The sequence below is a fragment of the Poecile atricapillus genome, chromosome 17 (genome assembly GCF_030490865.1).
Source record: "Poecile atricapillus isolate bPoeAtr1 chromosome 17, bPoeAtr1.hap1, whole genome shotgun sequence".
Classification (NCBI taxonomy): Eukaryota; Metazoa; Chordata; class Aves; order Passeriformes; family Paridae; genus Poecile; species Poecile atricapillus.
The window spans coordinates 1,263,032-1,275,512 of record NC_081265.1 but is presented as its reverse complement, the minus strand read 5'-3'; the positions used below and the strand labels follow the sequence as shown (position 1 = coordinate 1,275,512).

Sequence of the window (12,481 nt, the reverse complement as noted above, 5' to 3'; positions counted from 1 at the left end):
GTGGCGAGAGCCGTGGTGGGAAGTCCTCCTGCCGGAGCTGGGGGTGTGGGAAGGCAGCGGGGCCGTGGCGCGGCTTTTTGGGGGTCAATCCCCGGAGCGGTGAGCTCGGGGTGCTCCGGTTTCCGCAGAACATTGGAGAGCGCCATCCCTCCGGTCCCCCACCCCCGTCCCACCAGGTTTTCCTTCTCCCCAGCCCTTCCTCTGAGGTGTCGGCTCCCGAATCCCTCAGAATTCCCAGAGAGCAGAGACAGGGCCACGGACACGGTGCCCCGCAGTTTCTGGAGCTGCTGATTCCATCCCTCCCCTTTGCCATGAAGAAAACACTGCTGGACGTGATTTTCCTTCTCTCCAGAGGCGGCCCTGCCCCCTGAGATGGGCACGGGGGGCTCGGGCTGGGGTCCCCCCGCAGCACCACGGCCCAGGAAACACCGAGAGCAGCAGTGGGAGCCCCCAGAAAGGAGCTGAGGGGGTTTTCAGCCGAGTCAGAGCAGCCTGGACGACTCCCCTTGCCCGGCTCCAATCCCACCGGGACCACAGGGATAAAAGCGCCCTTGTGGAGCAGGGAAGCGCTCGGGAATGCAGGAGCCTCTCCCGTTCCTCCAGCAGCAGAGCCCGGAGCGGTGCCAGGTGCTGTGCCCGTCCTGCCCATGGCAGGGGGGAAGAGCCGGGGGGCTCCAGGGGCTGGCACCCCGCGCCCTCCAGCCGTGCTCTGCCATGCCCGCGGTGCCGGATCACATCTGTCCTTGCTCCGATGCCTCACCGAGCTGCCCACAGCACCGGGAGCCGCTGCTCTGCCGTGGGAAAGGGGCACGGGAGGCACCAGGGGGCTGCTGGCCACGGGCACAGCTCCAGCCCGGCTGGAGGGACACGGCTGGAGATGGGCAGCTCATCCCCATCCACCCCCTGCTCTCTTGTGCAGCTGCTTTAGCCATTCCCTGACACGGGGGAAAGGTTTCTTGGGTCATGGCCAGCTCTGGGGACGTGGGGACACCTCCCATAAAGGGTGCAAGGACATGTGGGGGCTGGCCAAGGAGGGGAGCTGGAGCCGGCGTTCCCACCCCATGAGGAGCCGGGCTGGACCTGGCAGAGCCCCGAGCTCCAGCCCCGCTCCCTGCGCCTCCCTCGGAGGGGATTTGGGGTTCCCTACATGCCGTAAGCCGATTGCAGAGGTGTGGTAACTGGATTAACGGGGAGGCTGAGGGAGACGCAAACCTGGAGGAGCTGCTCAGCAGAGCACGGCTCCTGCCCGTGTGACACCGCAGGATTTGCAGAGCTGGAGCTTAAACTGATTTCCTTCCCTTAAGCCTCTGGGAAGGTGAAGCAGCGGGAGGGACGTGGGCTCTGCCTGTTCCTCACCCCGCAAAAACCCTGCAGGGCCCCGCTATGGGCTGGCAGAGGGGTCGTGTCCCCAGGGTGATCCCCTCAGCCACCCCTGAGAGCTCCAGGTGACCCCGCAGCGCCTCGGGGAGCAGCACAGTGACCCCAAACCCCCGCAGGGTCCCATCAGCACCCAGCAGCCACCCCTGGCGACAATCCCCGCTGGCAGCAGACACCGCTCGGGGCTCCCGGTGACATCCCTGTGCCTAATCCGAGCTGACCACTGCAGGGCACGGCCGGGGGGGCACGGCCTCAGCACCCTCTCCCTGGCAGCGCCCGGCACTCCCCAGATCCTCCACACAGCCGGGACAGAGGTGACACCAACGGGGACCACGGCAGTGCCAGCACAGGGATGCGGGAGCAGCCCCCGAGCTCTGCCCCCCCAGCTCTGTCCCCCAGCTCTGTCCCCCCAGCTCTGCCCCCCCAGCTCTGTCCCCGAGCTCTGCCCCCCCAGCTCTGTCCCCCAGCTCTGTCCCCCAGCTCTGCCCCCCAGCCCTGTCCCCTCCTCCTGCGCTCCCCAGCGCGGCGCTGGTGTCACCTGCGGGCTGCGCAGCACTTTTGCCGGTGTCACACCTCATCCATCTCTGCTGCAGATCTGTTGTGGCACTTGCTGGGTGTCAGGGTGGGGGTAGAGGCCGGGGGTGGGCGGGGGGTGATTCCTGGAGCTCAGGAAAAGCCCCGGCAGAGACCGGGAGCCCCAAGGCCAGCCAAGGTGGCCCTGGCGTGGAATGTGGCCGGATCTGTCCTGGCACTGCCAGCACGAGCCCCCTGCGCTCGGCGGCTCTGAATGGAGCTGGCAACGCCCACCCGGACCGTGGCAGCCCCCAGGACAAACGGACGGACGGACGGACGGATGGATGGATGGATGGATGGATGTATGGATGGATGGATGGATGTCTTCCTCCCTCACTGCATCCGGTGGGACACCCCGACCCCGCTGCCATCTCCCCTTCCTCCTCCCACATCTGTCTCCAGGCCCATACTTATTTATTTATTTGTTAATTAACTGCTGTTTCCATAACAAACGCTCCAGCTTCTCCCAGCCTCCAACAGCCCTGGGGCTGGATTGTTAACTAGGATTTTAATTTGTTAATTAAAAGCAGGATGGCTCCATAACAAGCTCCTCTTCCACAGCCGGGGCTCTTGGCGGGCTCAGCGGGCCATGGGCAGCCTCACCATGGCCGGGTGAACCCCTGCAGGGACGGGGGACACGAGGAAGGGCGAGCCCGGCTCCCCTGGGACAAGAGGGAACTCAGGATCTCCCTTCTCCCAGCAGCGGGGCTGGAGATGGAGCCACCTTTCCCTGCAGTGTCTTCCTGGCGATCCCTTCCCCAGCCTCAGCAGCTCCCAGCCCACGTCCCCGGCCATCAGGGGTCCCAAACCTGGTGGCAGACCCTCCTCTGCCCGCTGCAGCAGAGCCAGGGCCGTGCCAGCATCATCCCCTCAGCATTCCATGGTCCCCAGCCCGGGACAGCCCCCAGCCCCCATCCCTGCGGCACTGGGGACACAGCCAGGTGCACCCCGGTGACAGCGTGGGTAAGGTGAGGTTTGAAATGTTCCCGGAGCCAATGGAGAAACACCAGCCCTGGCCGGGAAACAGGGATTTATTGAGCCCCAGGGCTGGGAACAGAGCGGGGCTGTGTGCCTGCCCATCCCTGCCGCTGGAAAAACCAACATTTCCCTCCCGGGAAACCCCAAACAGTCCCACACACACACACGGCCGCCTTGTGCCTGCCCAGCCCCGAGCTCGGGGAGCCACAAGAAGAGCTTTGTGCTCCGAGGCACCGGGCAGCCCCCACGGACCCCGGAGTCTGATCCCAACCCTGGCCCCAGAGCTCCAAACCCAAAGGCGTGGATCTGCCAGGAGCTGGAAGGGATCTGCAGCAAAGGGAGGATCCTGGGGGTCAGGGGACAGGAGCCTCAGGCCAGGGGACATCCCCAGGGCTGCTGCGGGTGGCACGGACAGATATTGTCCCTCTGAGCCTGTCCCCCCGCAGGACACAGCCCGGATCCAGGCTGGGGATGTTTAACGAGCTCTGGACAAAATTCCTTCCCCAGCAAACTCCTTCCGACGGCAGAAATCCTCCGAAGCCCGCGATTACGCAGCTCCGCCGTATCTGGGTCACTGCTGTGAGTCACGGACACTCGGAGAGTGACTCAACGCTATTAGAGGGGCCGGATCCTGCGGCTGATTTTCCCGGGAGAGGCTCCAAAGCACTGAGGAAGGGAAGGATCGATGGACACCCCCTCGAGACCCCCGCAGCCGGACGCTCCCCGGGCAGGAGAGGGGATCAAAGTGCATCCCCCGCCCTCCACTTCAGCCCTTCCCAGACTTTCCCAGCTTTCCCCACATGGATTGGGCAGGAGCAGGCTCCACACCCAGCTGCCGAGCGAGGTGGAGGTCCCAAGAGCCCGGACCCCAGGGCTGTCCCCTGTCACCCACCCCACCGAGTGACACACGAGCCCCGGGCAGCGCAGCTCAGGGCTGGGTTTGGCCCCGCAGAACGCACTGAGCGGATCCTCGAGGAATTCCTGGAAGGACACCACAACCCTGCTCGGTGGAAACTGCCGGGTCACAGCGGCCAGGAAAGCAAAGCCACCACAGGCCTGCCCTGCGGGAGCCACGGCTGCACCCGGGATGTCCCTCCTGCCAGGGACAGCCGTGTCCCACCTTCCCCGGCCCTGCAGGATGCTCAGCAGACGGACAGACAAACACAAACAGCCGCTTCCCAGACTCTCCCCGAGAACCCCAACGAGGCGGGGAAAAGAAAAACAGAAGAGAGAAACCACAAGAAAAACCCCACTCAGCCCTTCCCAGGGCACTGACGCAATCGAGTCGCCAGCCCCGGGGGATGGAAAAGGCTCTGCCAGCTCCCACCGTGCCCGTGCCAGGCGGGATGAAGGCGCTGGGGGCCGGAGCCCCCCTCCCCCGGCACGGCCCCGAGCCAGCGGGCACCGGGCACTCGCCCATTTACTGGGGTGTTGCCCAGACATCCTTTTCCCTAAGTATTAATTAGTCATTGCATTGCTCACTTGAAACAGAAATAGCTGTAGCATGACAGCGAACATGAGTTTTCCTTGGAAAAGCTTTTTTTTTCCGAAGCTTTTCCTTCCCAGACAGCCGTGTTGGCGGGTGGGGGGAGAACAGGCAGCCTGGCATTCCCCCCGCCCCGCAGACAGCCCTCAATTTCCAGGGCAGCGCAGCAAACTCTGGTCATCGCATTTATTCACACACTTGTGGCTCTCCCAGCCAGAGGGGCTTTTCCAGCCAACGCCGCGCCAGCGATTCCAGCCTGACGTGAAGCTTATGGGGAGAAGCCAAGCGAGCGAGACTCCCCCGGCGGCCCGGGGGAAGGGCTCCGGCAGCTCCGTGCCCTGCTCCCCGCACGCGTTTTGCTTCCAGCGCCCTGCACAGCCCCTCCGCCCGCCCAGCCAGCGAGGAGAGCGGAGAGAAGGAGGCGATGAAGGCAGCCATCCTCTCCCTCCCCGCCAGGGCCGGTACCGAGCGCTTCCAGGTGCTCAGCAGGCGGGGAGGGCTCTCCCAACGGCGGCAGAGCTCGGAATGAAACATCCCACCCTAATGAGTTGATTTTATTAGTTTGCGAATGCATTGAGAACTCATTATCAAAATGAGCATCAGCTCGCTCCAGCGAGCGCGGCACCGCACGCCCCGGCAGCGCCGCAGCTGGGGCAGCCCCGGGACACCCCGCGGGACCCCCGGCACCCACCGGGGGGCCAGGGCAGAGGGGCCCACCCTGCCAAGCACCTTCCCACAGCTAGCTTCTCTTCTCCCTTTCCCTACGGGGCACCCAGTGACCGCTGGGGAGGGACAGCTCCGAGCTCCGGCCACCCCAACAGCTCGGCCGGGAGCTGCTCGGGGCTGGAAGCAGCACCCAACGCCACCCCGGGCTCTCCGGCACCCCCGGGAGTCTGTGCAGCACCCGGTGCTGGAGCACGGGAGGGTCGGAAGGTCCCCTCGGGGACAGCCAGGGTAGGGGACAGTGCCGAGCCCCTCTGGGCAGGGCTGTGGAGGGATGCGGGGCACAGCGGGAGCATTGTCCGGCTGGGCAGGACGCGCTCCCTTTGGAAGCAGCAGCTAATCCCATTTCATCCCCGTCACGGCCATCAGCTGTTTTTCAGGCATGCAGGAGGCGGGGTGCTGAAACCAGAGCTTTTGTGTCCGCCGGTCCCAGCCCCCTCCATCCATCCATCCATCCATCCATCCATCCATCCATCCATCCATCCATCCATCCCAGCCTCATGCTGGGCCAGGAGCCGGCCTCGTGGCCACATCCCGCTCCATCCCCAGCCAGCCCTTCATGGACTGGGGATGCCAGACCCAGGCAGGACCTCATCACCTCCCTCCGAGCTCAGAGCCTGACCCCTGATAAGCCCAGGCGAGGAGGAGGAGGAGGAAGGGAAGCACCGAGGGTCCCACCCTGAAGAGATCCATGGGGGCAGCCACACGCAGCACCCAGCACTCGATTGCTCCCTGCAGGGGGACAGGGGCTCCCAAAGGAACACAAATGTCCCCAGAAACTCCCAGCCCGTGCCCCAGGTTCCAGTCAATGAGCTGGGGATGTGCAGGGTGGGGACAGGGGGCAGGTGCCTCCAGCCATCCCGGGAAGGACTCCTCCATCCCTGCAGCCAGGAACGGGGAGCAGGTGTATCCCCAGCCTGCCTCTTGCCCTGGGGAAATGCTCTCTGGATCCAGCAATTCCCAGCTAAGGGGGTCCAAACCCAGCATTTCCCTTCATGAGGCTGAAGGAGACCCAGCACTGGGTGGTCTCAGCCAGAGTCCTCCCACATCACATGTCCCTGTTCCACACAAGGCACGAGGGACACCGCTCCAAGCTACGGGCAGCAGGGCCCTGCCAGGCACCCCAACCCCTCCCAGCTTTGGACACCCCAATGTCCCAGAGAAACCCCCCCAGGTCCCAGCGATCCCCCAGAGCCTCATCCCGCTCCCTGCCCTGGCAGGACCCCGGTGCACGGAGCCGGGAGGGCTCAAGGTTACAGCCGAGGACTCGCAGGTTGTGGGCTCAGCCAGCAGTGCAGAAAGCAATTAGCTACCGGCGCTAAAATTAGCTCCGCGGCTTCTTCTGCTAATGGTCAAACTCATCAAGGCTTCCCTACGCCCGGGCCCTCGGCACGGACAGGGAGGGAGGGATGGGAGCCAAAGGAGCAGCTCCCGTGTGCCTGGGTCCCCTTCCCGCTGCACCCAGCTCCAGCAGGCAGCAGGACACCAGCCAGCCCCATCGTCCCCTTCCCACCGCCCCTGCCCTGTGCCTCAGTTTCCCAGGCTGGAGGGAAGCTCCCGGCACGCTCAGGAGCTGCCGGCTGTCAGGGTGGGTGGTGGGGACAGGGACGGCTGGCAGGGAGCACAGGGGACCCCAGCATTCCTGGAATGGCCACCGTGCCATCCCTGTGGCCAGCCGGGATGCCCAGCTGCTGGCACGCAGCAGCAGCTGATCCTGGGATTCAGAGAGTCGTGGAATGGATTGGGCTGGAAGGGGCTTCAAGCTCATCTTGTCCCACTCCTGCCACGGGCAGGGACACTTTCCATAAACCAGGTTCCTCCAAGCCCTGTCCAACCTGGCCTTGGTCCCCTTCCCCAGCCCATGGTGGTGACACCGATCCACACGGGAAGGTGACACCCCAGAGCATCCAGGCAGTGTCCCCAGGGATGGCCCTGCTCGAGCAGAGAGCCCCCACACCCCAAACCTCCATTCCTGGGGGCCCCATCAGAGCCGGGAGACAAAGGGGGCCGGGGACCAGCTGCAGCCCGGGAATGTCCCCTGCCCTCGGCCCCCGTTCCCAGGGATCAGGTTTCCCAGTTCCCAGGCAACCCGAGCCCGGCATGGCTTTCCAGGCAGGCATTCCTGCACCCCCGGGGCTGGGGGCGAGGGGAGGGTGGGGCAGGGGCCGCCAAGGGGGCCACTGCGTGCCCGGGGCACAGGCAGGTGCTGGGAGTCGGGCTGGGGAGAGGGGCTGCAAGGGGAGGCAGCACTGGGAGAGGGGTGCAGGATGTACCCCCAAAGCTGGCAGTGGGGTGGGAAATGCACCCCCAAGAGCCGTTCCCCAAACCCACAGAGGGTGCTGAGGGCAGTGCCCAGACCAGCGGCACAGCCAGCACACGAGGGGTGTGAGGGGTGCCAGTGGGGTGTGAGGGGTGCCAAAGTGGGTGTGAGGGGTGCCAAAGTGGGTGTGAGGGGTGCCAGGGGGATTTGAGGGATGCCAAGGGGGTGTGAGGGGTGCCAGGGGTGTGTGAGGGATGCCAAGGGGTGTGTGAGGGATGCCAGGGGGATTTGAGGGATGCCAAGGCAGTGTGAGGGATGCCAAGCATGGCCAGCATGGCAGGGAGGGAGCTGCTGCCAGACATTCCTGCCTGCTGGCCAGGCAGAGTGATGGGAACACATCCTGAGCCTCCATGGATGGGGGGAACTCATCCAGAGCAGAGGCCATGGGGATGAGGGTGGTCCCTTGGCATCACCACCACATCTGAGCGATCCTGACCCTGTGTCCTTTCCATGGACACGCTCCAGGACACCCCAGTGCCACCACCCTGAGCCACCCCAGCTCCCCAGGGCTGCTGCATCCCCTCGGCTGCTTTGCAAGTCCAGGGCCCGGTGCCAGGAGGCACGGGTGGAGCACCAGAGCCACCAGCCCTGGCACAACCGCGGGCACGGCGGGGGCTCAGCTCGCCCTTCGTTAGCACAATCACATCACCACTGACAGCAGCATATTTCTCCCCGGCCGTTTCTCACCCAGCCACACGCCAGCCACTCGTTAATGAGCTTGGGGGGCTCAGAGGGGAGGGCACCCCCTGCTCGCCCACCCGCCCAGCACCCAGCGGGTTCTGCTCCCACACGGAGCTGCCCCATGGGGCCGTTTCAGCCCAGGCACTGCCCGTGCTGCTGCTGCAAACACCAACACACGCCCAAAGCAGTTTGTGTAGGGCCTACAGTAACGTGTGTGCGGCTGGAGCTCGTCCCCAGGCAGGCAGCAGCCACAGGCACAGGCTGGGGACAAGGACACGGCTCGTGGAGTGGCGGAGTGACCTCCCGTCACGGCACCCGCCGGCCTCCCTCCTCCCGCTTTAATGATCAGCGTTTTCCCAGGTTCTCGAGCAGCCAAGCATCCGCCTGCTCCCTCCTTCCCGCTCTCCTGGAGCTCCTGCGTGTGCTCCTGCCGAGCGGAAATGCCACCGCAGCCCAGTCCCCGTCACTAAGGGACGAGCAGCACTCGACGTTGTCACTCACCCTGGTCCCCGGATGGCACCAGGAGCTGCTCAGCCACCGCCAGCTCTCCCTGCCCACCAGTGCCGGCAGCTGGAGCTGGGTGCGAGCTCCCATTTCCATCCCACGGGCAGCTCCCATCCCGCCTGTTCTCCTCCTCAGCTGGCACCCCAAATATCTGGGGACAGGCACAGTGACACAGCCTGCCTGGGACCGGACCGGATCCCCCTCCCTTACGGTTATCAGGTCATCAAAATTTCATCATCGCCGTGCCCAGGCACTAATGGCTTCCCAAGCAGCATCAAATTTTAATCTTCCCGTCCTCTCCCTAAAAGCCACTCTCCTTCCTGAGCCGGAGCCTCGAGCGAGGCCACCAGTGAATGTGGCAGTGCTGGGCAGGGATGGGGACACTGTTCCCCCCTGCTCTGGTGCCACCAGCACACAGGGGCCAGCAGCTCCCATCACCAAAGCGCTGGCACCAGCATCACGTCCCCAGGAAGGGCAGGGGCTCGTCCTTGCCCCCCTCCCACCCACCGTGTGTGCAGACGTGCCCAGGCCCCACGCACGGGGACAGAAGATGCTGGAACTCCCCTGCTGCCACCTCTAATAAGCCTCTTTGGTGGAAGCTGCCCACGGCAGGCCCCTGCCCCAAATCCCGTCTGGAACCTTAAGCTGCCCAAATCCCTCCTGGGACTGGCCACGGCCTCCTCAATCCCATTAGAGAGCACGGGGGGTCCCGGGCTGTGCCCCCAGAACGGGATGTGGGGAAAGCGCAGCTCTGGCTGTCAGAAAATCTACAAAGAGTGAGCTGGGAGGGACCCCAGACTCCCCCCAGCTCTTGGGGAGCCCTTGATTGCCTTGTTCATCATCCCAAGGGGCCGGTGGGGTGGGCTGCCCGTGCCCCCAGCCCTGGCACAGCCCCCCGGCCCAGCACAGGTCGCACTGCGACAGCTCCCACCCGGGCAGCGCCGCCGGCTGAGCCTTCCCCCAGCTCCGCATTGGGCTCCGGGTAATTAGCGCGAGGCCCCTAATCAATAAGTTATTTTTTGCCACGGGTAATTAATAATTACACAGCGCAGACGGGCTGTAATTAAACTTCCATCCTCTCTCGCACGGGCAGCAAGGGGCTTATTTTTTTTTTTTTTACCAAGCAGGGGGATGAAAGTGCCTCACCCCGTGGCCGGGCACCCCCCGCGCCCCGGCCGGGGAGGTCTCGAGACGTCGCCTCCTCCTTCCCTTCCCGATTGATCCCATTTTCCTTGGCTGCCAGAATCAATAGCCCTGGCACACAGCGCTGCTGGCCCTCACTGCCAGCTCTGCGTGCCCCACCGCAGGGGCACAAACCGGAGCCCTGTGCCCGGCTGCTCCCAGCTCCATCGCCCCGCTCCCCGTCCGTCCCCACGGGACGCAGCGCAGGCGGCCGGGAGGTGACACCGCTGGCTCGTCCCCAGTGCCACCCGCGGCAGGGGCGGCGGGCACGTGCCGGGTTTTGGGAATGAGATCCCTCCGGCACCTCCAGCTCGCTCGTGGCCGCTGCCACACCGGGGCCGGGCACCGAGCAATGTCACAGCGCCCGCGAGGACGTGACACGAGCCGCAGAGAGCCAGAGCCGCAAAGCTCGGCTCCTGCGCCAGGAGAGCGGAGCGAAACCCCTTCCCCACCCCTCCAGAGCGCTGGGGTACAGGCAGCCCCACACCTTCCACCCCACAGCGAGACCCCGGAGCCCCCACGGGTAACTGGAAGGAGATGGGGTGGCCCCAGGAGCCCGTCCCGCAGGCAGGGAACAAACGGATCGCAGGGGACCCGCCAGCCGGAGACGCCAGCCAGGAGAAGAGAAACTCGGCAAGGGAGTGAATCAATCAAAGAGACCTTCAGAGCTCCCCACACAGGGCCTGCCCGGATAATATACTGCCGCTTTAGATGTTATGTTCTGAACTTAATTACTGAGAAATTATAGCAGTGCTGGGGGAGGCTCAGGGGGAGCGGGAGCACGGGAGCGCACAGGGACTTCTGGCTCCGCTTGCTGCCACAAACAAGGGCAAGAAATGTCGTGGGTGAGGACCCCCGGCGCTGCTCTCAGCTGTGCCCCCCCCGTTTCCAGTCTGGATCTGCTCAGTCCAAGCACAGGGACGGAGGCAGCCGCGCTGCAGCTCTGCCAGCCGGGAGCCTCCTCTCTGGGCCCGCAGGCACCCTCAGGGCCAGGAAGGGGACCACAGGGTCCCCCCGGGCCTTTCTGAACCCCAGCTGCACCCCAAAAGGCCACAAATTATTTTTGTATCCCTGGGGAGTAGCGGAGCAGCTAAAAGCAGCCTGTGCTGTGCCCGAGCCCAAAGGACGAGGAGGAGAGAGTGGCTCAGCCTGCCCGGCAGCCCTGCAGCCCCCAAGGGTTTTTGGGGTGCAGTGGGAGCCCCAGGCACCCACAGGGGCTCCCCTCAACCCCCTGCCAGTTCATACCAGGGGCTGGAAGTCGACGGGACCGACATCAGGATATGAGCTGGTCCCTGGGAATCCCCCAAACTTGCACCCCGGGTTTTGTGGTACAACGGGGGGTACCCGGAATGGGGGGTGGGGGGGAAGGGGCGACCCCCACCCCTCGAGGTTGCTCACCCACCCCAGGGTGGTCCAGCAGACTCTACCCCATGCTCAGAGCAACACGTTCCCCCCACCCCCAGCCTGAGGGCAGTTGTGGGGAAGGGGGAGGCAGAGCAGAGCCACGCTGCTCGTCCCCCTGAACCACCACGGACGCCGCGCTGCACCCGGCACCGGCGGGCCCCGAGTCCTGGCTCCGGGGAGGCTTTGCGAATATCACGGATGCTGCTCTTCCCCCGGTAGGAGCTCCGGAGCCGCCTCGCTCCCGCCCCCCGGCTGGCACGGCGAGCCCGGGGTAGCAATAGGCTCGGTTGAGGGGTGCAGCGCGGGGACCCCCCCATCTCTCCGTGGTCCATCTCCCGCCGCCCCCCGCATCCCCTTACCTTGGGCGCCGGCTCCCGGGGGGCCGTGCAGGGCGAGCACGGCCAAGCAGAGCAGCCCCCAGCTCCGGAGCCGGGCCATGGCTCTGCCGAGACAAGCTGGGGGTGCGGGTTGCGGGGGGAGAACTTCCCCGACTTTATAATCCGGGCGGCTCCGGCGCAGGGATCCCCGCAGCAGCGCTGCTCAGGAGAAGGCGCCGGGGTGAAGGGCTCCTCGTGGGGCTGGGGGCGGTCCGGAGGCAGCTCCCCACCATCGGCAGCTTCCCCGGGGACGTGCGGAACCGGGACCACCAAATCCGGAGCGGAGCCGGCAGCCGAGCCCCTCCCCGAGCGCTGCGCCCCGCGTCAGGGAAGGGGACGGGAAGCGCAGGGCGCCGCGCCCCCGGCCCCTCCTGCCCGCCCGGGCTCCATGGGGGCCGGGTCCCCGCCGCTCCGGGGCCAAGCGAAAAGTTTGGGGGCGGGGGGCGGCCCCTCCCCAGCGCTCAGCTCTTGCCTAGGGACATCCCCTCCTAGGCGGCTCCGGGCGACGGAGACGGGGATCGTCCCCAGCGGGGAATGGGGGAAAGTGCAGCAGCGGCGGGCGGCGGCGCGGGGTCCCGCTCGTAGCCGCCGGCGGTGCGCGGCGGGCGGGCAGGCGGCGCCGCGCCGACCCCTCTCGGCGCTCCGGCCGCTGCTGCTCCTCCTGCGCTGTGCGGCGGCGGAGTGAGCGGCGGCGGCGAGGCTCAGCGGAGCCGGGGGCAGCCCGAGCCGGGGAGGCGGGGAGACGGCGCGGCCCCGAGCGCTACCCAGCGGCCGCGGAGGGAGCGGGCGCGTCCCCACCGGCCGCCCCCGGTTCGTGCGGAGCGGGCGGGTCCCCCCCCCGCTCCCGGTGCCCCCGCTGTGGAAACAACGGCTCCT

At 66.1% G+C, this 12,481-nt stretch overlaps 1 protein-coding gene across 1 annotated transcript in view; it reads right to left on the bottom strand.

Annotated features, from left to right (window-relative positions):
- SDK2 (sidekick cell adhesion molecule 2) overlaps positions 1–12,252 on the bottom strand; it is a 45,730-nt gene extending 33,478 nt beyond the window's left edge. Inside the window, exon 1 of the mRNA XM_058852417.1 lies at positions 11,588–12,252. Coding sequence (XP_058708400.1) covers positions 11,588–11,666 — 79 coding nt within the window. The 5' untranslated portion in view covers positions 11,667–12,252. The remainder of the gene's footprint in view (positions 1–11,587) is intronic.
- Between the last annotated feature and the right edge of the window lie 229 nt (positions 12,253–12,481).